Source organism: Erithacus rubecula, assembly GCF_903797595.1.
Source record: "Erithacus rubecula genome assembly, chromosome: 6".
Taxonomy (NCBI): Eukaryota; Metazoa; Chordata; class Aves; order Passeriformes; family Muscicapidae; genus Erithacus; species Erithacus rubecula.
In genome coordinates this window covers 49,485,089-49,510,196 of record NC_136688.1, presented here as the reverse complement: position 1 = coordinate 49,510,196, position 25,108 = coordinate 49,485,089, and the positions used below count along the sequence as shown (strand labels likewise).

The 25,108-nt window shown below is 39.6% G+C and overlaps 1 protein-coding gene across 4 annotated transcripts in view; it reads left to right on the top strand.

Moving 5' to 3' along the window:
* The window catches only part of BEGAIN (brain enriched guanylate kinase associated), a gene marked incomplete at its 5' end in the record, with an annotated part of 145,855 nt that overhangs the window by 77,350 nt on the left and 43,397 nt on the right, over window positions 1–25,108 (top strand). For 2 of the 4 annotated variants that reach the window (XM_079308175.1, XM_079308177.1), the window contains 3 exons: window positions 9,490–9,651; window positions 11,174–11,230; window positions 15,719–15,785. In XM_079308175.1, coding sequence (XP_079164301.1) covers window positions 9,490–9,651; window positions 11,174–11,230; window positions 15,719–15,785 — 286 coding nt within the window. The remainder of the gene's footprint in view (window positions 1–9,489; window positions 9,652–11,173; window positions 11,231–15,718; window positions 15,786–25,108) is intronic. The other 2 variants (XM_079308174.1, XM_079308176.1) reach the window with 1 other exon arrangement.

Here is a 25,108-nt window from a genome sequence, read left to right as displayed (position 1 = left end):
TTTCTTATCACCTCTTGGTAGTCTGGATTCCCTGGTGAGATGCAATGCAGATGGGTGGGATCCTGGCAGACATTAAAAAGCAGACAACAACTGCACAACAGCTTCAAATAACTTGCTGTCTGAGGCACCCCCTGCCACCAGCGGCCTGTGCAGCATCATATTTGTTGCAGCCATTCTTTGCTGCAGGTTTTCTTACCCTTTCAAACCCTGCAGCTTTACACTGTAACTCACCATTTCTGCTAGCCAAATGTTTTATGCAAAGTTAGCAGCCTCTGGGAAGCCAGCAAACAGCAGCTCTTACTGGGTGAACCTTCTTCAGAGTCATGTGGGCAGCAGAGTCTGGAGAGAAAGTGGAGATCCCTCAATCCCTAGGAAGGGTCAGGGTCATTATGACTCAGCCCTTTTGGGCAAATGCTGTCTGAAGTTCATCACACCAGAAGTTTCCTCCCTTCTCTCCCAGTTTAACCAGCTGATTCATCTCAGATGTGTCCCAACCACTAAGCAACATTTGAACAATGTAGAAAATATGAAGCAGGGCGTGAAGATGTACAGAGTCCTTCATTGTGGTAAGAAAATAAACATGTCCTTCCTGCCTCCAGAGAATGAGCCAGAAAGCATGTATTCCTCCTGGAATCACATGCTGGTTTTCTTCTCTTGGGACTATATTTTCCAGCTCTCCATGCCTTCATTTTCTAGCAATACAGAGAAACAAATTATTAACAAAGTCCTTATTCAAACTTCTGTAGAATCACTTACAGAGCCTAAAGGTTTGCTATTAAGCCACTGCTACTACAGAGCTGGAAACAATTAGTTCCCACTTTAAGAAGAACCTAACAGAGGGACTAGGAGGCAGTTTGGAAGAAGGCAAAGATCATAGTAGCAACTTCTGCTGCTTCCACTTTTTCCCTCTGCTTTAGTCACCTCTGAATTTGAGCACAAGACTCCTGATGTTCTGCTGTGCACTGCATTCATTTCTCACATACTCAGGTATTTAACCTCACAAGTGTCTCATAAACAAAAATGGTCATCTCATTAATAGGTGACAGAAACACATTTGGAAGACTCCAGTTCCACACCAAGTTAGTAGAAGTGTTAAATCAGTGCTCAGAGAGCTGGCTCAGCCCTTCAGTCTCTGCTCTGCCCTTGACCAGGCAGTGACAGTGACAGTGCACACCCTGGTTTGTAACTCCACATTCCTTCTTCTCCACGAGCTGCCCTGCACCCTTGCTTAGTGCTCTGCACATTAACACACTCCCTGGTCACAGGTCTGCATTCTCACACTTCATTTTCATTTGTTCTTTGCATTTTTCAGTACACAGGGGGAATCAAAATCGTCTGCTGAGGAAACTTCATTTAAAATCATCACCTGCTGAAGAAATTTCATTTAAAATAATCAAAACACCTTTAGTGTCTCTTTCTGAAAGCTGCAGTTGCACTCAGGATATTTCTATTCAATCCATTCAGAGCCTTAGGTTATGGATATCACCTTTAAATAAAGGAAAACTTGTATGTCTTTGTTACGAGTATATTTTTAAAATCTTGTCACGTTTCACTGACAATAATGGCATTCACTTAAGACAACTCATTGCTGACAGATGGTCCTCTAAGGGTTTTTTCCATGTCAATACATAACTGAATTTTCATATCTTAATCACCTCATATTGCAGTTAATAGTGAGTGCTCTTGTTGGATAGATGTGTCTGTGGGCTTCTGATACTTGTTACAGAAGTCACCCTTCTGCAATGAAAGACTGTCAGGTCATTATAACCCAAACATAATTCCGTTTTATTTTTAAGAGAGATCACTCTTTTCTATCTCTTATGAATAAGGCCAGTACAGTTTAGATACATTTACCATATCATATATCTTGTCAGGTCTGAATTTTTAATTGTGTGAATTATAAAAGCATTAAGTACTCATGTCCAAAGTAAAGAACCTGGTCTACCTTCCAAAATCCAGTGATGTGTCTGTTTTAAAGTAGCTGTGTGAACTCTACAGGTGCCTCAAACAGGCTGTCATGCTAAGGATCTATCCCACAGCACTTCAACTGCTAAACATCTCTTCTTTCCCCACCTCCCTTCCAAATGGCTCTCTTCAATTTTTCTGACAAAGGATCCCTCTTCTCTGGTTTAAATTCTGCCAGAATGCCTGGAACCTAAGAAAAGGACTCTGTTACTTGTTTTATGTGTCCATCAGTCATTTGGAAACTATCTGAGCTCCAGATTTGGATCACCCACACATTTGTTCTGGAACATATGTACAGGCCTTCCTTCTCATAATCCAAACCCAGCTTCAGGTTGTTTATTTTGAAAACAAGTACTGCAAAGAAAATTCAAATGGTTTAATACTTGGGGAAAAAAAAAAAAAACAAAAACCTCCTTCAAAAGCTATCTGCCTAAATATATTTGTATATATATCTCTACAGGAAAGAGAGATCTGCATGCAATTTGACAGGCAAACTGTTCATACTCCAAAGTTTCAAATATAAAAAACTTTTTCAAAAGTAATGGTGGAAGTGGAATTTGGTGGAAGTGCTGTAATGAACAAATCCTGACAGACCTTGGTAAAAATTTAAAAGAAAAAAATAGGTAAGCTGAACAAAGTCTGTGTGAGCCTGAATTTATAGGAAAATGCCTATTGAAGAACTTGGAAACACATTTGCATAAGCAAATTCCTTTGAAGCAGCTGAATAAAGAGTGCAAGAGAATTGAGATTTGTAGGCTTGACTCTGAGTCTGCAGCATGTAATCTTTTTCCCCAATAAAATGTATAATTTCAAGTCTGTGGTTGGATTCTCAGACTGTGGATCTTGACTTTGTAATTTGATCCCATCCCCCTCCTAATCAATAAAGCAAGAGCAAGGTTAGACGCAAAAACTGCAGATAAGGAAAATAGTTTTGGCATTAACCTTTTGAAATGGTGACTCTGAGCATGTAGCACATAATCAAAACTTGATTAACATAGAAATCCAATTACTGCTTCATTAAAAATCTTTCATTAATCTAGAAAACACTTGTAAAATGCTTTGACTTCATTTCCCAACAACTACAACTTGAAAAAATGTTGTTGAGGGGTCAGATTCAATGTCACAACTGTCATCTCAAAGTTATTCCTCCTAATCTGGGGTTTGGGTGCCTTTCTTGCAGCATGTCCACCTTGGGCAGCATGCAGACCCATTCCAGAGTCATGTCCAGCAAAAATATGCTGGAGTAAAAAATCCTGAGTAATCCAGACTACCAGATATGGTAGGGCTGCTGGAACCAAAATTCCCTGGTAGTGTCATAATAAGCTGGCAATGCAGTCCAGCTCCATTGAGTAGAAATGCAGTAGCACTGAGGACCTGCTGGGGCCTCTGCCAGCTGTGAACATCCCCAGAGATGTGGGGCCAGGAAGGTATTTCCCAGAGCCTTTCCTCTTGCCTGGCTGATGGCATTCATCTCTGTGATGATCAGCTGCATCCAAAAATCAGAAACAAAACCAGGGGTGTGGATGGCTGGGTTTTTTTGAGCCAAACAGCTGCTTTCTTTGCAGAGATCCACAACAGACATGCAGTGTTGGGAAAGTGCTTCCAGGAAAGCAGGGTCACAAAGCTGCCTCAAACCCTCTGGCTGCCTGCCATGTCTGTCACCAGTGCCCAGGTTGGCATGGAATGTCTGGGAGCACAGGTTCTCCCTCAGCCTTTCCCTGAGACCCTCTCCTGATCTTTATATATCCCAATGTCTCTACAGGGTTGACAGTTATTGACTTTCCCCTAGACAAAACCCCACAGGGCAAAAGAAGAAAACATTATCTTTGAAATTCTGCTCAGAAGACAGTTTTGAAGTTTTCCTCAGTGCTCCCAAACTCCTGATCCCATGTAGCTTTTTTTAGGATGTGACACATCGCAGACATGAAGCAGATCTGATAAACACTTTAGAAGCATTTAGTGGTTCATTTTTGTGGGCCCCCACGCCATCTAAGCAAACAAGAAAGGAAATACTGTTACCTCATCCCATACACACAGAACTGAGTCAGGGAGAGGGGGAGTTATCTGATGAGATGTGATTGTCTGCGTCTGAGATGCTTGACCAGATTCCCTTTGTAATTAACGGAAGTGGATACTTCCAGATTTACGTCAACTCATCTAAAAGTAGGCTTCTAAAATAGGTCAGATTAATTTCATCCTGGTAGTGCCTGCTCTTAACTATGAACAGGAGCCAGAACTGACCAGCAATAGGCAAGCTCAGTCTTGCCTTAACTCTCTTGAGTGGTATAACCTTTGTCAAAGCCATGCTCAAAACTCAGAGATCCAAATCCCAGTCCAGATTAGTTGCTTCTTACATGTTATTTCTTCCAAGACAGGCTTATTACCCACAAAATGCAATTAGTTCTACTTAGGATTTCACAGCTGCATTAAAACTTCTGTTTCACTACCCAGAAAAGAGAACCTTCAATAGGGTGTTTTTCAGTATATTTAGCATGGGCATCTATCTTGCCTTTGTTTCACATTCTTTTCATTGCCGATTTCCCTCTTAATACCGTTAATCAAATTCTTTTTCACTCACTTCAGCATCAGTGTGAAGGAATGTAATCAGTCCATTCAGAGAGATTCCCGTGCTTCAAAAAAAATGTGTTTGCTCTGGTGTTTGCTCTGGTTTTAAACAACAGTGCAGAACCATCCATGGCTAAAGCCCTGGTGGGCAGGCAGGTGTGGAAAGTGCTGCTGAAGCAGTTTGACCAGTGAGGTAGAGATTGGAGCTGCTGGAATGCTCCACTAATGGGGCAGATCCATGGACATCAACTCTTATGGAATAAAGGTTCAGGGAGCACCCTCTTTGTGGGCCACCTGAAGGCAGAAGGCTTCAGAAATCCCTTGCCCTCCAGGCAACTGAGCATCCTCAGCTTTGCATGCCAGCATCCTTTGTCTCCAGCCCATCTGCCAGGCAGATGAGCTGGCAGAAGATCAGACAGGTACAGTGAAAACTTGCTTGTTTTCCAGCACACCTTCCTCAGAATAGGCCCTTATCCTGTGGCATCTCAGCTTTGTCTGAAACCCAGTGGGAATATGCTCACCTGGAGCTTCTCCAGCCAGCACTACAGCTTAACCCTGACTAACAGCTGCAGGCTGAGATAATGTCTGTGGACACAAATTTCTGTGCAAATAGATGTTTCATCTGTTTTATACTTTTTATGAATATAAACAGAGCTAATCAGTGAAAATAATACTTTGGAGAGTTTAAAGGCCTGTTTTTAATAACCTTGAAAGTAGCTTCCCTTGAGAGTTTTTTTTTTTTCCACCAGTCTAAATATTTAATATTGTATTTACTGTCCTTGTTGTTAAAGAAATATTTTAATGAAGCAGAGTGGGTAATGACTTGCAGACCTCTGATTGTCACAGGAGCAGAGCATTAGAGAACATTAAAAGAAGTAGGCAACCCCTTATGCTAAGGATGGAATAATCCACAGGGCCTTAGCCTGCCCTGTAATTCCATATTCCTTGAAGCTATCAGAATTGCAGGAAGATGATGGAATATAGGATTTGCCTTTTCTAAGATACAGCACTATCAGATTGCTAAGACAAAACACTACCAGAATACTTTTTATTTGCAAGTATGTCCTGTCCTTTCTCCTGGTTGTACTTTCTTCCATTTAATTATTTCCTTAGTTTTGCATATATATAAAACGAAAGAACCATGAGGATCAACTATCCATAGAACATAAATTATTGATCAGAGATACAGTGATTTAGTAGCATTAAAAAATTGTGCAATGAGCTTTTCTAATTAATTGGTATGTGACAAGCAGAAACAAAATGCAACTAATTTATGGAGTTGGTTTGTTGAAGAAAAGGGAAAATGCTAAATGGTTGACTTTGTGACTCCATGTTTTGACTTTTCATCCTTTCCCTCTTTTCCACTCTGATTAAATTACCACTATAAAATTTACAGTGGTACAGAACAAAATTAAACCCTCCTCATGAAAACCTCAGATTTCTAGAACAAAAAACACAACACAGCATAAGGAATGAGAATCCAAGCATGTCATTATGTGATAACACTGGAAGATAATGGTAAGGGCAAGGTTTTCAGAGAAACAACATCTGTTTCATGAGATAGGGGGGAAAAAAATCCACCAAAACAGACAAAGAAAAATCTCATTATATACCTTAGATTAGTTCAAAACAAAAATTGAGACTCTCCTCCTGTTATTAGAGATGCAGATACATTGCATCCTCTTACTCTTTCTGCTGTTTCACTCACTTACTTTGCCTTTGCTCCTTAGATACTTGTTCATATAGAGCCAAAATCAAGAGAAAACTTCAGGATTTACCAGTAATGTATCCAGATAAGGCTCAAATCATGCAGAAATCAAAGCCATCTTGGGAATCCTGGGAAATCTGCTCTCAGTGCTACAGCTATTAGTACCCATTCAATGGTTACAATCTCAGATTTGGGAAAATTTCCCTGTTGTGCCATTCACGAGTGTAAGTTGTGCCATTGCTTAAAGTTTGCTATCTTTCCAGAACTTGCTTGACTCAAGATGGATATTAAAGCAGATGGTTTAACACTTTCCCAACTGGGTTTTTTCTCTCTCTCTCTTTCTTTTTTCTTCTTCAGTAAAAGTGACTATAAGTTTTTTTGCCACTCAGCATATTTGTGTCAGAACGTAATTTCCTTCTAAAATTCTTGCCTTTCCATCTAATAACTTGTATTTTAATGAGGATTCACTGTTATGCATCTCCTATTGTATCCTAAATAATCCCATCATAAATCAGGAATTATTTCCTATCCAGAAATTATATGTCCTCTCAAAAACAATCTGCTGTTTTAACACAGATCAGATGACTCAAAATACACAGTGAGGAGGGGTTCTCCTAGGTTTGGGAGAGTTTAAAATATCACCCCATCTTTTCAGCATGGGTAGAAATGAGTATAACTTCTCAGAATTATGGTTTTCTGGTTGAGAATAAGCTTCACCTTTGAAGCTGCCTGAGTTATGCTTTAATCAGTGGAGCTTGTCCTTTTTTTTTTTGAACAAAGCTTCACCTATGGTTTACTACCCAAAACATCATGGAAGAGTCCATGTATATAGACTGTTTCAGTAAACCTCACTAGAATAATCCTGATTTTAATGGATTGAATAATCTCATTCCAAAAGCTAAGAATTCAAGAATACAAGTACTTTTAAGTGAATTTCAAGGGAGAAAGTGAACTGGAAATTTATTCTTCTAGCATAAACTTCAGTCTGCCAAAACCTACCAAAAACTGTCCAGATCTGAATCTGAAAGCACATTTTGGCATCTGAGACCAGCACTGCCTTCCACTTCAGGATCAAGCGTTACACAGAACTCAGATTTTTAACCCAAATTTTCCCACATAGACAGGGCTAGGCCCACTGGGCTATGCAGAAACAACTTCATTTGAGGAGTCAGGGGTTTTCCTCCTGCTTAATCTTCTCACAACTAAGACCCAAAGCAAGAAGTACCTACACAAGGAAGAAAAATCAAAGTAATTTGAGGTGATTAACTTTCCCCTTTTTCCTCTTTTAATAAGTTGTGTACAATTATTACTAACTTAAACATCCTGGAACTACCATTATATTTGTATCCCAATAGCTCCTCTTCATCACAAAGATTGTGCTCCCTCTGTCCAGAACTTCCCAGTGCAGCACGATGCTCTAACTTTCCCTGATCTGCTTTAACTTGCATTAACTGCACTTGCCCAGCAGCCTCAGCCTGTGCATTTTTATCCAAAATCCTAGCTGGAGGACCTACTGCCTACTTTCACACAAATCCTAGTAGTTAGATTTTTAGAACAGCAGAAGACTTGCTCTAAACAAGACAGAAGACTCTAAACAGTTCTGACACTCTAACTGGCACTTTACAGAAGAAAATCTGAGTTTCCAGGCTACAGAAAGGAAAACTGACCACTCTTCTTTCCCAAGATGAGCAGAGGAGAAGCAGGAACAAGCCAGAAGCAGAGCAAGTGAAAGGTGGCACGATGTGGTTACATCATCAATGAGGACATATAGAAATGAGCAGCATGGGCTCCCAGTTCCCTAGATAACTTCAGGGTTTAATTCACCCAGCAAAATATAAAAATTAAATGGTTATATTAAGTGGAGCTACATTAAATATCTGAATTAGAATATATTATTTTAAGATAATATAACCACAAGTGGTAATTGAAGTATAACTGCAACCACGCAATATGTGCAATTGAAATAGAGCGCCGTGTTGGCAAAACATCAGGCTGCTTCTTGCTCAGAGCTGCATGGATCAAGCAAGCAGCAATTGTAAGGCTTTTGCATTAACTTACTGAGCTCCTATCACAGCTTGTAGAGGAGAAGCCAGTCACACTGTAGACAGCTCAGATAAGTGCTCCTTGAAGACTGACATGTTGTTCCCAACTCTCGTCTAATTAAAGACCCAAAACATTATTCTGCTGCAGCTGATGGCAGCACTCACTTGACATCAAAGGGAATCAAGATTTGCCATTCATTTATGAAGAACTATTTTTATCATATGATTAAAAAAATAAATTAAAAAAGTAAGGCAATACACAATGCATCCCGTGGCAGCACTGTGTCGAGGTGATGGCAGACCCCAGTTCCACAGAGCTCCCACCTGGAGCTGAGAGATCAGCTCCAGTGTATAAACCAAGTTCCAGTCATCTCCAGAGATGCCAGCCCTGGCAGGAATCCCATCCTGCTGTTCAACTGGCACCATGCTAGAAGACTGAAGAGCTTGCAAACTAAGTAGACAAAGATACAAAACTCTCCATTGCGCAGATAAGAATTAAGGCATATGCTGGGTGACTCACCTGAATCTCTGCTTTGTTTTGTTTAAGAATGTAGCTGAAGATAGTTCAATATAGTTTACAATCAGGGCATAAGTTCTTTAGTGAAGATTAGGGATTACACCTGAGTCTGGAAAGCCTTGGCTCCCAAATAAGTGGGAGAAAAAGGGAAAGATTACAACCTTAAAATTGTGATATTATTAATAGATTTCCATTCTCCAAATGTAATGCTGAACAATAAGGTCTCTGGCATCTCTGTGGCAATGACTGGGGTGAAAAAGAATCAAATAAGACAAAAATTTCTTCCTCCACAGAACTGTAATTTGGATTTTAGGCAAGGAAATATTTTTGCACAGTTTATTGTTGCTGCTTTATGGAGACCTGCTGCTTCAATCAGCATTACGGTTAGATAATTCTAAATGGAAGGTCCTGTGTGAAACCAAACTCTAGGCTGTGTTTTGTATTTTAATGAAGATTCTTTCACAGTATATTCCATTCTGGATAATGAGGTAGTAGCAATAAATGCACCAGAAAGGACAGATGGAAGATAGTCAGCTGTCTGAATCAGAAGATTTTCAAAGTGCAGTAAACAAATTAAGCACACTTCTCTGGCTTGAGGCCAAGCTCTACTCTAGGGAGCTGGTCAAAGAGTGGATCATAAAAAGCTTTTTGGGAGCAGCTAAATTCTACAGCTGTGGTCTTTGTTTTTCTAGCACTTTGCAAGAACAGAAGGGGGAATTACGAAAGCGCCTATCGTACACTACCCATAAGCTGGAAATGCTTGAAACGGAGTTTGATTCTACACGTCAGTACCTTGAAATAGAACTGAGACGTGCTCAGGAGGAACTTGAAAAAGTAACTGAAAAACTGAGAAGGTTAGTAATGAACTTTTTAAAATGAACTGAGTTACTAGAATTTTAAGAATGACTGTATTAAAGACCGATGTAAGTAAAACCAAACACAGTTGCAAGCGTACATGATTTATTATTTTTGATTGCACATTGTCTTTCATATATAATATATGAATGTATTTTTCTGAATACATATTACATGCCACATGAAGTTATTCACATGTGATATGTAAAATGTCTCTGTACTAAAAACAAATATGCAAATAGGAATACACCTATATATGTGCAAATATGACATTATTTATGTATAAATATACATATGGGGTAGTGCCATATGGAGTTACACAAACAACGGTTATAAACCTACTACATATATATACATATATTATTTATACTCTATATATACAGATTTTTTTTATGACTTAGCACATTTTCTTTGTTTAGAGTTCATTAAACTGATATGAGAGAATAAAATTTGGCTCTCCATCACTTGAAGCTGAGACTATGTTCAGTTGAAATCATATTAAGACATTTTGCATTATAGTATAGCAAATAATTTCTTTTTTAGTCTCAAGCAGAATGTAATGATGCTGAAAAGCTGTTATTTAAAACTGTTTTAGCTGTGATACAGTGCTGTTGCAAATCAGGAACCTAGTTAATGTTAATGATAAATTATGTTAAGCATGCACTCTGATTAAAATGGTCTGTAGGTTTAGCCTAAATTTTATCATGATTCTTAATACCCATTTTTCATTTGTTTTCAAAACTTCTGAAACTAGAATTATCTACTTATGCAGGAATGTATTTGCATGTCTTGTGAGACTATCTTAAACTGATATCTTCATGGAATATTTGATTAATTCATTGGATGACTCAAAATGAAATTCAGAATAAATCATTCCAGGGCAATACCCAAAGAAATACTTTTCATTATTTACATAAGCCAAACCGAAACAATGACAGAAAGCACCAATAAACTGAGTCAACCAAATCATTTAATGCAAATTTTAAACAGAATGAGTCTGAAAGGTCTCAATTTAGTAAATAGCCTACTGTGGTCTTATAACTTAAATGCTTCTCTAATTGGGGATGCTCCTCAAATTGAGACTAAAATATGCAGATGTCATGGTGATTTTGAAATCTATACACATCTATCAGGAGCAGTCTGGACATTGTCCATTTACTTTTTTTGTCAACAATATTTTTCCTATCTTTTCACTTTTCACTGAAAGTAACTTTATTCTTGATGTAGTTTTGCTTCAATACTTTCCAGGACAGGAAACACTGGTGCCCTTTTCTCTTGAAGGATGAATTGGGGCTGCCATAAAGCAACTGCCCAAAAAGACCATCCCCCTTCTGTTAAAACAGATGGGCTTCCCAGTCAGTCAACTGCACTGGGCACCAATGAGTTAAACACCCCCTGGAAACTCAGGCCAAGTCTAGCACTCATACCAGAACATCACATTAGCAGAACTGAATTTCCAATATTCTAATGGAACATTGTACCCTATTATGAAGAAAACTTATATTAAAAATTATGTTTCAGGCAGGTGATTACTCCCCTGAAGACATATCATAATGGAAGCCAAAAATATTTTACGAGGTGAGCTTTAAAAATGTTTCTATTGAGAATAGCAAGGCATCCTGAACATCTAGATTTGTCAACCTGGATAAGAATAATGTCTGAAAAAAACCTGTCATCCAAAAGCTTGTCAGCAACATGTCACAGAGGAAAATCAGTATGAGAAAAACAAAGAAGTGGCATTAGTTTCAATTATGTGTCTCTTCCTTTATTCACTGCACAAGGAGAGAAATTCATCCCCCCATGAATGAATAGGCCCTGTGTAACAAGATCCCACTTGCACAGTGGAGAACATTTCTGTTATTAAATTTCCTTTTCTGTGAAGTGCAATTTTTTTTTCCCAAGAGGATGAATGACTATCCTTTTGTAGTCCTTTCTGAGTTTCTTTGTCTTATTTTATCCAGAATTCCCTGTGCTGTTGGTAAGCCCCCCCAGTTTTACTCAAGAGAGGAGGTCACTTGTGTGGCTCCATGGTCAAGTTTTCAACCTCTCTACAAACATTAGAGATGGCCTCTTTCTTTTTCCTCAGTGGGAGAATAGCGCTAACTAGACTTGAAAATAATAACTGTAAAGCTTAGGTTCAGCTTTGAAAAGTGACTGAAAAGAGAAGGGATTTAATATTCCTCACAGTGGTCCCTTATCTGACATGGTCAGCACAGCTTTTATAAGTTAAAATCTAAAAAAATTTCAAAATCCAAACTTGGAACCACACCTGGACTCCAAAGTTCATTTTGGGTTTCTTCCTTCAGGCCCTGCCCTGGGCAATAACTTGATGAGGTCCCCATTTAATCTTTTAACAGAAAGTAGAGTTATTTTAAGGCATGAAAAGTAACCTCATACAGCATATATTTAGCACTGAGATTAGCCCACACATACAATTATTTCACCAAAAGCAAGGCATTTCACAGACTGAAGGGGTGTTCCTTACAGGAACCCTGGAAGAAAAACTATTGTTTTCATAAGGATATTGGCATAACTTGGGATAACAGGGAAAGAATTTTTTTTACCAAAAAGCTGCTCTTTCAAGAGTCACTTTTCAAAGCCAGCTACACTCTAGTAGAAATTCCCTTCTTTAAAGAAAGTCAGCCCAAGACTATTTTACTTTAGATATATTTCATAGCCTTAAGAGGGCTTGAGATTGAGTGGAAGCAGAGAAATAGAGGTTTTTCAGACTCCCTCTCCAGTGGTGATCTGCAGCCCCAGGGAGGAGTTGTCTGGTGGGTTAGAGCACACACCTGACATGTTCAGCGTGGTCAGAAGAGCTTCAGGAGACCCTTGTTTGGTAAAGAATCCAAACATTTGTTTACTGGATGCACATATGTGCACCTGAATCACATGAATATCTCCTAATGATATGAACAACACAAAAATACATCAACACCTGATGATAGGTTATCAATTCACGTTCCATTATTGCAGTTTTGCAGCATAGTGAAGCCTGCCCTTTGTTTTATTTTCAAAGCCAGATTTACAAGGTTAAAATGTCTCATACTTCACAATGTTCAGGCAATCTGGGTGCATTTTTCTGCAAACAAGGTTAAGTTACCATTTGCTCATCAGATCATTTTCAAATTTGAATAATTTTACCTATTCTTTATTTCCCCTTCCCTTTATCTTACAGTTTTGCCTAAAGATTGATCTGATTCTCTTCCTCTTTTATCCTTTTAACACTTTTCTCCCATGTATTTCTGAGTCCATTTCTCTCCTTGCCACCTACATTTGCTGACACTTCTTTTGGCACAGTGAATTTCCAATTTGGGGTTTATGCATATACGTGCATGTATATGTGCTTGTGTACATGTGTATGTGTTTGTGCTTATTTTGACTCCCTTTGCATACTGTTCTCAATAGAAACACTTTTTGAAGCTCAGCTTCCTACTTACTGTGGATTTTTTTTTTTTTTTAATTTGATTTGACTGTACTGGGAGGAGGTGGTCATTTTCTCAGTGCAAAATTAATGTGTTAGAGAACTAGAGTTTGTGGGATACTTTCTCCAAAACATACAAAAATTTGATGGGCAAAGGCAAAAGAAGCTACAAAGTGAGAAGTAGATTGTGATAAACTCTTGCAAAACCCCTCAACACCATGTATGGCATGGAAGTGTTGTCATTGAAAAATAATTACTGATAATCAACATTTCAACCATCCATATCAAGAGAAAAAGTGGAGACAGGAGCTGAGGAACAAACTCATTGTTACCATGATAAGCCTGCTATCCAAGTAGCAATTAATGCTGGTTTTATTCGTGGTTGCAAAGTTTTGGAAAGGAAAGGGAACCTGCAGGGTTTCTCCTGAGCTGTCCACATCAGTAACCACTGCAGGGTACAAGGGCACCTGGGCTAGAAAAGCCTTGAACCACATTTTTTCTCCCCTTGACTTTCAGGAAGTTATGCAAGTGCTTTTGAACCCATGCAAACTTTTAGGGCATTGCGGGTGCTAATGTTTAAATCAGTTTTTACACCACCTCCACTTGAACCACAGAATGCCTGGGTGCAAAGCAAATTTAACCTGTTCTATTTTGTTTTGCTAGACAAAAAATATAAACCATGACAGAGAAGATGCTGGGGCACTTTTACTTCTCTAAATCCTTTCTTCCTGCATAATGGCATGCATCCTTACTAGCAAAACAAAATTTTTTGTGCTGAGCAGCCGCAGACAAAGCCATTTTTACCCTTCCTTTATCAAGATCACCTCTGCTATCTTCTGTACCATGAAAAGATGGGTATAGAATACCCTGAGATTTGTCTCTGTTGTGATGACAGCTGGGGAAATCCCAGGTAAACCTAGAGCTGCACAAATCAATGTCTATAGACTGGCTAAGTGGTAAATGCTGTGAGGAGCATGGACAGTGCAGAGAATTGTAAACTTCAGTCCATCCTTTAAGTCACTGGACACAAACACAATAGCACTGTGAGAATTGGTGAGTATTGACCAAGTCTCACAGTACAGGTGCCAGAGATTTTCAGCCCATTTGGGTCCCCACCTTGCAAACACTCTTTACACAGATCCTCCTCTCAGGAAGGAAGTCTCTGCTCTGCAGCTCTGTAAAACAAAGGCAGCACTGAGACTCTCCCCAGGCTTGCAGTGCATTTTGGAAGTGGCTGCCCTGACTGTGGGCTGACCCTTGGCACCCCGAGGAGGTTCACCCACGGGGATGGCATTATTTATGTGCACAGAGCAGATGTCCTTGGCACAGACATCCCCTGCCAGGCCTGTGCAGCAGATGTGATTGCAATGCTGGCAGCCCCAGCCAGCTCTGCATCCCTTAAGAGGGGCACTGCAAGTTGTTGTCACTGGCCTGCCCTGAATGGAGAATTCTGATCATTTAGCTGGAAGGAAAATCTCCATGGCAACAGAAGCCGAGATAAGCATCGCATTGCCAGCCAGGGCTGGGCTGGAGCCTTTGACTGCTTGGGAAACATCTTCATTCCAGCTCCAGCAGCCACTCCCAACCCAGTGATAAACAGAGAGACTTCTTTAATCCCAGTCCCATCCTGATAGCCACAGAAACTACACCCAGACTCTTCAGAGGGAGAGTGTTTTGCTGTGTAACTGTGGATTACATCTGAGTTCACACTTGCACATTACCTGACATCTCCTCACTGCTGAAAATCCTGTGACCTATTGATCAGTACAGTCACATGGATTTATTCAGACAAACTTTTCACAGCTGAGCTTCTACCATTTGCTTTACATTTGTTATACATCATGCTGAGGTGATGGGTACTAATGAACAAGGAGCTCTCCTCCTTAGGCTCTGTGGAGACAAAGCCACAGCTGCTTCCAAAACACCAATGGTTTTCCCACAGGCTGTGCAGCTTGTTCATTACAATACCAAGGTTACCATCTAAGTAACCTAAAGATGTGCAGGCTGAAACTTTTCTTTGGTGTGTTGCTCTGGAATAAGTAGGGAAGCCTCATTTTGTGAGTTCATTCAGTCCCTAAGTGCTGATAAAAATAAATACCCATCTTTTCTCAGCTAAGCTATCTAAATATATTTCCTGGAAAAAACAGGCAACTTCTTGAACTTTTGTTGAAAGAAGAAATATTCTCTTCTAAATCACATGTTGATGCCCACATGTTGCTACAGTCATTAGGATTCTGCTGTAATTTCACAATAAATCTTTTTTTGTGCTGCCTAAGCCTAGAGCTCAAGCTTCCTCCCTTACATACTATTCTTGAGCCTGATGTAAAACTATAATTACCTAGTGCAAGTTCCTAGGCTGCAATGTGTGTCTGCACACAAGTGCAGAACAACTAACATATCTTCACTTCCTCCTGGAATTTGCTGCCAAATATAGTAAGAAAATATGATAAAAATATTTGAAAGTTTTCTTAGGAAGCAGGTGGTAATTGCATTTCAAAAGCAACCACTGACTGGTAACAGGAGTGATAAGCAAATAGAATTCAAGTAGTGCAAGCCAAGGTTCTGTACTGATGTGAAAATACAGGTAAAAAAGCAACATGGAAAGCAATGCATTCAGTTACATGATATCATCTTTGTTTTAGGATACAAAACAATTACCTAGCCTTACAAAGAATTAATCAGGATCTGGAGGATAAACTTTACAGAATGGTAAGTTATCCTAAGTGTTTTTTGTTTTTTTCCTAACATATTAAACATGATTTTATGGTTCTTAAGTCATTGGAAAAACATGTATGTAGATGTCACAAAAACACCCTCAAGCTCTAAAAGCAGTTATGTTTAGAAAAGATATGATGAAGAGCTCAAGCTGTGTACAATGACAGAGCTCCACCAGTTTAAATAGAGATTGCTTGACTGATGATCTAGCTGAGCAAATTGTACCTTTAAAATAATTCTGGTTAATTTAGTTAATAACTTCATGGGTTTGAAATATTTATGTTTCCATTAAGTATCAAATAAAAATAAGGTAATCCAAGGTTTTCTCATGCTTCTTAGATACTTTCCCTCTGCTTTTATGAAGTAATTTAATAGAGCTTGGATGGCCTGACTTCTAAACTCTTCCATAACTATCAAGCTCAATACATTAATTTCCAATCTGCATCTGTTTGCCACCACAACATCAATGTCACTGTCACAGGTCAATTAATAACCAAGTGCAGAAAACACTGCAGCCTTTGAGGGCTCCACATTGCAAGACACAGCACCCCTAATCCAAAATAGCTTGAAGATGTCAAAAGGAAGTGGAAAAGCCATTGGGACCCTGGCTCATTGCTGATTATACTGGGACATTGTGCTCACTGTTAGAAGTAAAATTACAAAGGATAATGTTTAGAGAGAAAAGAATGAGAGTTTTGAACTTCCAAAGATCTCAGGTAGCAATCGCATGAATGAGCAGCTTGGACTGGGGGGACGATTTATTGTGAATTTTGAGTAAGTATGGACTATAGTAACATACAGGACAGGCACCAGCCTTTACTAATAAACAAATTTTTTTGAAAATGCCATTGTTCTTATCTCAGAATCCTATTCCAATAGCTAACAAGGAAAAAGGGACTGAGCTTTTGCAACTGGCTAACAACAGGGCAAAATTATAGCTGGCTTGCACTGATGTTTGTTGATAAATATATGTTTAAACAGTGTAAAAGCATAAATAATATTTGGTCTCAGATTATTTCTTTTTTTCTCCACTCTGCCTTTGTTGCTTTTTCCTTATGCCCAAATCACTTCAGGATTTTGTCTTCATCTGTAGCCTAACATTTATTACCTATTCACCACACAGATAAATAGAGTCATTCAGGCTGGTAAAAGAAATAAAAATAATAAAAACACAGAAAGAAGTACTCCAGAAAATCCGTGTGTCCTATCAGGTATTTCAGATCAAAACAAAGAATTTTTAAACTGCTGTTTCAGCATCCAGTTAAATCCTTGAGAAATTATTTCAGAGCACAGCACAGAAAAACTGCAAACCAGCCCTGTGGAGCACTGTGCCTTTCTTTATCCCACTAATATGACAGTCATTGAAGATAGCTTTAGAGGCTTGAAGAAGATCAATCAGGCTCTGTACACCACTTAACTCCAGACTGCTTTGCTTTCTGAAATATTGAAACTGAAGACATAAAACAAACCAAAACAAATGTCAAATGGAAACTCTATTAAAAGGAAAAAGATGAGGAAGAAAGTAACATATCTGATTTAGATAAGTCCAACCTTTTGATTTTCAGGGCACTCCAACAGCCCTCAATACTTCAGAGACAGCTGAATTAAATAACAGCTGGTCTGGCTGATCAGCAGCTTATGGTGGACTGGGTTCTTGGATACCTTTCTCTCCTGCTTAGGAGGAACAGCTGTGTGTATTTAATTTTTTGTTTTTTGGTTTGTTTTTTTTTTTATTTGTCATTCTAAGATCAAACACTTTTGATTTCTCTACCCTTTTACAAATCCAAATATATAAACCATGTGTTTACTTTCTCCCTCTCTCTCCTACCCCATCCTCTGTATACACACAGGTGAATACACACACACAGTTTTGACTATTTGGTGGGCTCAAATTAAACAAGTAGGAAAAGAAAACCCCCAGGTCCCTTGCTCCCCTTGCCTGCAGATGACATAGGATGCTCCCAGGAGATGAGTTACTGCCTGCCCTAAGAGGTGACTCACAATTCCCCCTCTCCCAGTGACTGGTCCTGCTCATTGAAACTTACCTAGGAATCCACTGTCACCTCCCTTTTCTAACATTTTTGGGTATCCTGAATATTAAAGCTTTTCATACCTGCTATTGGTATAAGAGATGTAAAACAATAATCATTAATTCATCAGCAGTCACAGAAAGGAAGCTATGTAGCAGTTACTTTTCTTCTGGCTCTGCTTCCTTTTGGGTGCTAATCTATAAAATATTTAAAAATATTTGAAAGCACACTTTTCAGCACAGCAAATTGCATCCAATTGGAAACCTCTGTCACATCAGAACTTGAAGTATAAATATAAAATATGAACCATGGTGTCTGATTTGGCTAAGTGCCAAAAAATGCAATCCTGGAATCAGGGAGAGCTTGCTGTATTAAACTGGGCAAGACTAAACTCATGGAACAGTAGAGGAATGGGCACAGAGTTAAAATTCTGCTGTCACTCCTCATAAAACTTCTGTACTTACCACAGTAAATGTCTTCAGCTGGAGAAGATTTCTTTAGTCTTGTAAGCACTGGTTAAGAAGTGGAATATAGAGCCTGTCTGCCTAAATAATTTATCTTTATAACTCTTTTCTCCATTAAGATGTGGGAAAAGTCTAAGCAGTGCCCTCACATTTTGCACTGTGATTCCATCACAGCACGGTTCCATCAAATAACTTTTTATGATATTTAGTTCCAGCTGTCATCAGTAATCTTCACTTTCCTTTACACTTGTTTGAGTTTTTGGAGCATGCTCTGCCATGGTCCTGCTGCTCACAAACAGCAGTTACAAGTAGATTATGAAAGTCATCCTAACCACAAGTTAAGAAATCCTTTATATGATCTCAATCCAGCTGTGTTCTTCATATGATCCCCTCTGGAATTAAGCAACATATTTTAAAAAGCTTTTGAACTTTTAAGGCTTTTGGTTCTAGCTAGTTCTGCAGTTTTTATCTTTAATGCCATAAGCCAGATTTTTAATGGTGTCCTTTTTTGGGAAGAACTGGTGCCTAATAATAGCTGCTTAATAACCCCAACTGCTAATGAAAATTGCACCCATTTCTCCTCCCCTATCTGCATTTTGAATGTTCTTGAAAACATGATCACAGAAATCCAGCTGCAAAGAGCTCAGGAGACCTTATTATCCAGAAACACCCTAAAATATGCCTTTTTTACAAAGTCTGACAGACAGCTTGCTGCATAGTATCAGCTCTGGTTCCACCTCTGCAAAGCCAGCACCAGCCCTCTGCACACAGTGCATTATACATTTTATCATCTGTCAAGATGAGAACTCTTCCATTTTTACAATAAAATTTACAGCTACATTTTACCATAGAACTTTTTCAATATTACACATCAAAATCTGATTTTTCATTTACATTAAGGCAGGCTGGGAGTGTGACTGTACCATAAAGTTGGAAGAAGTTATTATATAAACCAGCAGTAAGGAGGAATTTGTGTTAAGGATGATCATGTCTGAAATGAACTTTCTGAGCACTGCACTGGTTTTTATCCCATTTCTGCCTCTGCCTATGAGTTGGAGGAGGCCTAAGAAGTACAGCAAATACTTTATCTTTGTGTTATTAAGAGTTATTTATACAGCACTTGAATATCTGAGGCTTTCCAGTTTGCTGGCCATAATATATACTTAAGCATCTCCAGTTGGGGAAATCCAAATATGAATTAAATATGAGCTGGGCAGTTTTAAGTGGTGCTCTGAGACTTTGTGTCAGGCCAATGTTATTTTAAATGAAACAGATTTCTGGGTATCCAGGCCAGGAAGGTAAAGAATGTGGGAAGTGGTGAGGAATTTGATGAAAAATTTTAGTCAGGCATTAAAAACATCTAAGTAACAGCTGTTTGCCTTTGGAATTTGAGCCAGTCACTGGAATGTACATGAGTTTCTGATACCTACCAGTCACAACCCCAATACAGTTTAAATCATAAGTGAAAGATGAAAACAATGGAGAGAAATCCTTTTTCTTACACTAACAAGGAAAACAGAAGCCCAGCATCCTTGGGTTCTTGAATGGAACATGATGACTTTGATAGTGACTTTGAACAGAGTGATTTCAAGCCCATCTTTTTCATTTTCTTTCCTTCATGGAAGAATTAGTTTCTCTCCCTCCCCCCTGTCCCATGAAAATCAAATAGAGATGGCCTAAATATACTTAAAGGGATTTGCATCCCAAAGACAAGAAAGTTTAGAGTCAGCTCAACCTGGCAGGCTCATTTATCCACATTCAGTGAAGACAGCTGTGAATTTCAAGGGAAATTTATACTGGTTGGTTAGTTAAGGCAGAAGCCAGAGAAGGTTTGTGCTTTGTGGACTAAACAACTGCAAAATAACATCTCTATGGAAGGAAATGACCGTAAATGGCACAGAAACAAGTAATTCATAAAAATAGCAGCTGAAAAAAATGCATCTCTGGGAGGACTTAAGGCTACATGGTTTTATGCTTACAGGCACTTTGTGCTAAAGATGCCAATTTCTCACTAACTCTTCACACTCATATTTGAAGTTAAAAATATTACAAAATAGGCAGCAGGACCTCCTGTAGAAGCTACACAAACTCAGACTGAGTAGGTTCATGAGTTTTGCAGTCAAATAAATGAATTCTCCTGTATAATTTGTGAACATAGGCTTTCAGACACCCTCAGTGCTTTCACTCTCCTGAACAGAGATTCACTTCTTTTGCTCCATTGCTATGTGGGTGGCAATGGTTGTCCAGTCCCCTTCCCAAGAGACACCTAAGGCACCCAGCTACTCCCAAATTGCTCTACGTGAAAATGACATCATGAGAGACTCTTCTGTCTCTCCCTCTCAGCAGGACATCTTCCACAGCTGTTCTGTGGAAGGGAGCTGTAAAGAGACAATGGACACTTCTCACTTCCAGCATTGTCTCTGTTGCATGATGGAAAACTCCTTAACGTGTCTTGTCTCTTGGCCACTGATATGTATTTCTGATACCTGAGGTTTCCAATAATTTTCTTCATCCTGATCTTCATGGTTTTATCTCTGTCTCTCAGGAAAACTCCCTGGGATACCATATTGGCTAGCAGAGAACAGAAAAATCTGTTGTTTTCAAAGATGAAAAAAACCAGAAATATATATGGGATGCAAGTGTTTTTGATCTGTCTGTTTCTTGTAAGTCCCTTTTTGTGATTATCTATCAATTTACCACAATGGCAGGGAAAGCAAGAACAAAAATAAGCCTGGAAAGATGTTCTGTAGCAGGCATTTCACATCTCAAAGTCCTTCACACAAGCTGGTGTCACCTGTGAATGTGAAAAACAGGGCATAAGAAGGGTGACATGTCTTGGCCAAGCTCATCAAGAAATAAATATATTAATAACTTTTAGGTCTTTTCTAACCAAATCCACTTCCTACAGAAAATATCAAAGACTTCTTAGGTTTTCTTAGATCCAATTTACAATGCAGCTGCTTTTCTCCCACTTCAGATAAATTGAGAATGGCAAAGACAGGGAAGGAAGGAAGGAAGGAAGGAAGGAAGGAAGGAAGGAAGGAAGGAAGGAAGGAAGGAAGGAAGGAAGGAAGGAAGGAAGGAAGGAAGGAAGGAAGGAAGGAAGGAAGGAAGGAAGGAAGGAAGGAAGGAAGGAAGGAAGGAAGGAAGGAAGGAAGGAAGGAAGGAAGGAAGGAAGGAAGGAAGGAAGGAAGGAAGGAAGGAAGGAAGGAAGGAAGGAAGGAAGGAAGGAAGGAAGGAAGGAAGGAAGGAAGGAAGGAAGGAAGGAAGGAAGGAAGGAAGGAAGGAAGGAAGGAAGGAAGGAAGGAAGGAAGGAAGGAAGGAAGGAAGGAAGGAAGGAAGGAAGGAAGGAAGGAAGGAAGGAAGGAAGGAAGGAAGGAAGGAAGGAGGAAGGAAGGAAGGAAGGAAGGAAGGAAGGAAGGAAGGAAGGAAGGAAGGAAGGAAGGAAGGAAGGAAGGAAGGAAGGAAAGGAAGGAAGGAAGGAAGGAAGGAAGGAGGAAGGAAGGAAGGGAAGGAAGGAAGGAAGGAAGGAAGGAAGGAAGGGAAGGAAGGAAGGAAGGAAGGAAGGAAGGAAGGAAGGAAGGAAGGAAGGAAGGAAGGAAGGAAGGAAGGAAGGAAGGAAGGAAGGAAGGAAGGAAGGAAGGAAGGAGGAAGGAAGGAAGGAAGGAAGGAAGGAAGGAGGAAGGAAGGAAGGAAGGAAGGAAGGAAGGAGGAAGGAAGGAAGGGAAGGAAGGAAGGAAGGAAGGAAGGAAGGAAGGAAGGAAGGAAGGAAGGAAAGGAAGGAGGAAGGAAGGAAGGAAGGAAGGAAGGAAGGAAGGAAGGAAGGAAGGAAGGAAGGAAGGAAGGAAGGAAGGAAGGAAGGAAGGAAGGAAGGAAGGAGGAAGGAAGGAAGGAAGGAAGGAAGGAAGGAAGGAAGGAGGAAGGAAGGAGGAAGGAGGAAGGAAGGAAGGAAGGAAGGAAGGAAGGAAGGAAGGAAGGAAGGAGGAAGGAAGGAAGGAAGGAAGGAAGGAAGGAAGGAAGGAAGGAAGGAAGGAAGGAAGGAAGGAAGGAAGGAAGGAAGGAAGGGGAAGGAAGGAAGGAAGGAAGGAGGAAGGAAGGAAGGAAGGAAGGAAGGAAGGAAGGAAGGAAGGAAGGAAGGAAGGAAGGAAGGAAGGAAGGAAGGAAGGAGGAAGGAAGGAAGGAAGGAAGGAAGGAAGGAGAAGGAAGGAAGGAAGGAAGGAAGGAAGGAAGGAAGGAAGGAAGGAAGGAAGGAAGGAAGGAAGGAAGGAAGGAAAAGGAAGGAAGGAAGGAAGGAAGGAAGGAAGGAAGAAGGAAGGAAGGCAGAAGGAAGGAAGGAAGGAGGAAGGACGTGAAGGAAGGAAGGAAGGACGGAAGGACGGAAGGCAAGGACGGAAGGAAGGAAGGAAGGAAGGAGAGGAGGAAGGAAGGAAGGACCGGAAGGAACGGAAGAGGAGGAAGGAAGGAAGGACGGGAAGAGGAAGGAAGAAGGAGGAAGGAAGGAAGGAAGGAAGGAAGGAAGGAAGGAAGGAAGAAGGGAAGGAAGGAAGGACAGGAAGGAGGAAGGAAGGAAGGAAGGGACGGAGGAGGAAGGAAGGAAGAAGACGGAAAGAAAGATAGTATAGTTTTTGTTTAGTCCAGGTCACTATAGATCATCAGTTTCATAATACATGATTTGTTCCTAAATAAGGAAAAGTAATTTTTGGAGATAGTATTGCATCTATAGAATCCAAAACTATTTAATTTAGTTTTTACTGGAGAGAATACAGAATTAATCAAGATAATGACTTTTATGAGGTGAAAAATCAAGAGAGGGATGGAAAGATGAATTAGTACAATTTCTTTTTCTGGTTGCATACTTTGTTCTCAGAACAGTACTAAAGATATGAAGGCTCATCAACATCATAAGAAATTTCTTTATTATCACAAGTGGCATGTACCTCCAGCACAATCCTCTTTGCTCACTAGAGGTGTAATATTTAATCCTGTATTTCTTTTTTTTCTCCAGAAACAAACATTTCTTCTTCAAACCTCCTGTCACTAACACAGCCTCAGAAGATACTATTACATTGACTTCAGGGAATTAGCATCTATCAACACCATTTCTATTCCCTCCAGCTAAGCTTTATTTAGCATTTTATTTATCAGGAAGGGCTCTGCACTGGCAAGGCATACCCCTGATATGAAACATGGGAGATGATAGGTACAAAGAAAGACCATAAGCACATTTTGTAACTTCATCTAGAGTGCCAAGAGAAAGCAAGGGCTGTGAAGATGACTGGCTGGCTTAGAAGGGCTTCTAATCAGCTGATAGGAAAAACCTTTTTCAAGCACAGTTCAATGCTGTAGGAGACCAAGGAAGTTAATGGCATGTAAAACTATCCCCTGGCTTCCAAAAGTTCATCCTGCTGTCATTGGGGTTAGGAAATGAACTGATGATGTTCCTTTATAAACAACAGATCCTCAGCACTGCTGGTTTCCCAAAGAACAGGTCCTAAGTCAGCAAAATAAAACCATTCTAAATTGGGAAAAAACTTTTTGTCACAGAAGATATCCAGTGCCTGGAGCAAATTCTGAGCACTTGAAAAAGATGAGCAGCCAGCTAATTCCTGCTCAGAGGAGCAATCAGCCTGTGTAGTGGTACTCTGTTCATCCATATTTTATATCAAAGAGCACATCTAAGCAGAACCCAGGCCAGGAATGGCAGGACCTTTCCCCAGCCTAGAGCCAGGTTTGTTGGCATTCATTGAATTTAGATAAAGTATCTCTGTTTATAATTTAACTTTTCTGCACAGATTTGCATTCGAAAAAAAAGCTGAATGAGAGGTGACAGGTGCCTTTACCCTGAGCTCATGTTAGACACAGGACATGCACTGAAAATCTCAGGAATATTTCAAGATGACACAGTGGCAAGAATGCCTTCAGCAGGAGGAGCAGGTGTAAGCAGATTTTATTGTAATGTCCTTTTACACCGTGTGTGCCATGTAGGTTGGCATTATTTCAAATTAGGGGCAAACCCCCACAGTTGCCAGAGCTGAGCTGGAGTTCTGTTTGAAGTGACATTCCCTGCTCAGTCAATGCAGGATTGCCCCATGAAGAAACATTAAAGATCAACACTAGTACTTCTAGTACCAGGAAGAAAAGTAATCATACTACATTTCTTTTGCAAATCACTTGCACAGAGAGAAAAGCATGTTTTTACTTCACAAGCAGAACCTTGACAGCACTTTGCTAAACAGAGTTCTTTCTGTGATATGTTATTAATTATACACCAGTGTCAAAGTTTTTTTTTCCTTTTACAGCTATGGAATTTCATTTCATGGGGTAGTCAAGGAAACAAATCTTTATAAGACCTTTGCTAATGCAAGGTTAAATATGACATTAAGAGCAAATCATTCTTCAAGTGAAATGCCACAGAGCATGATATCAGAATCCCCAGACAAAATACTACAGCCCCAGGATGTTATCTTTAACAAAATTATAGTATTGGGCAATCAAGGACAAAAATCAGATTCTACTGCAGGTGGTATTTAATCAGAAAAATCAGAAGCAAGTGTTGCTTACTAAAAAGGATAAATTCTGTAATTTAACCCTGATGGACAAATTAGATTGGGTCAGTAATTCAGACTTAAGGTAAAATCTCATTTATCAGAGAATAAGATTCTGCTTATTTCCATATCACTGCTCTGTAGAATAGATCTTCTAAAATGTTATGGGCACAGCAGATACATTTGTAGCACATCCATTTATTCAATTCCTCTGATCTATCATAAAAAGAATAAAATGCCAAGCTTGAAGATCACACTATGAATTATATTGGTGTGGT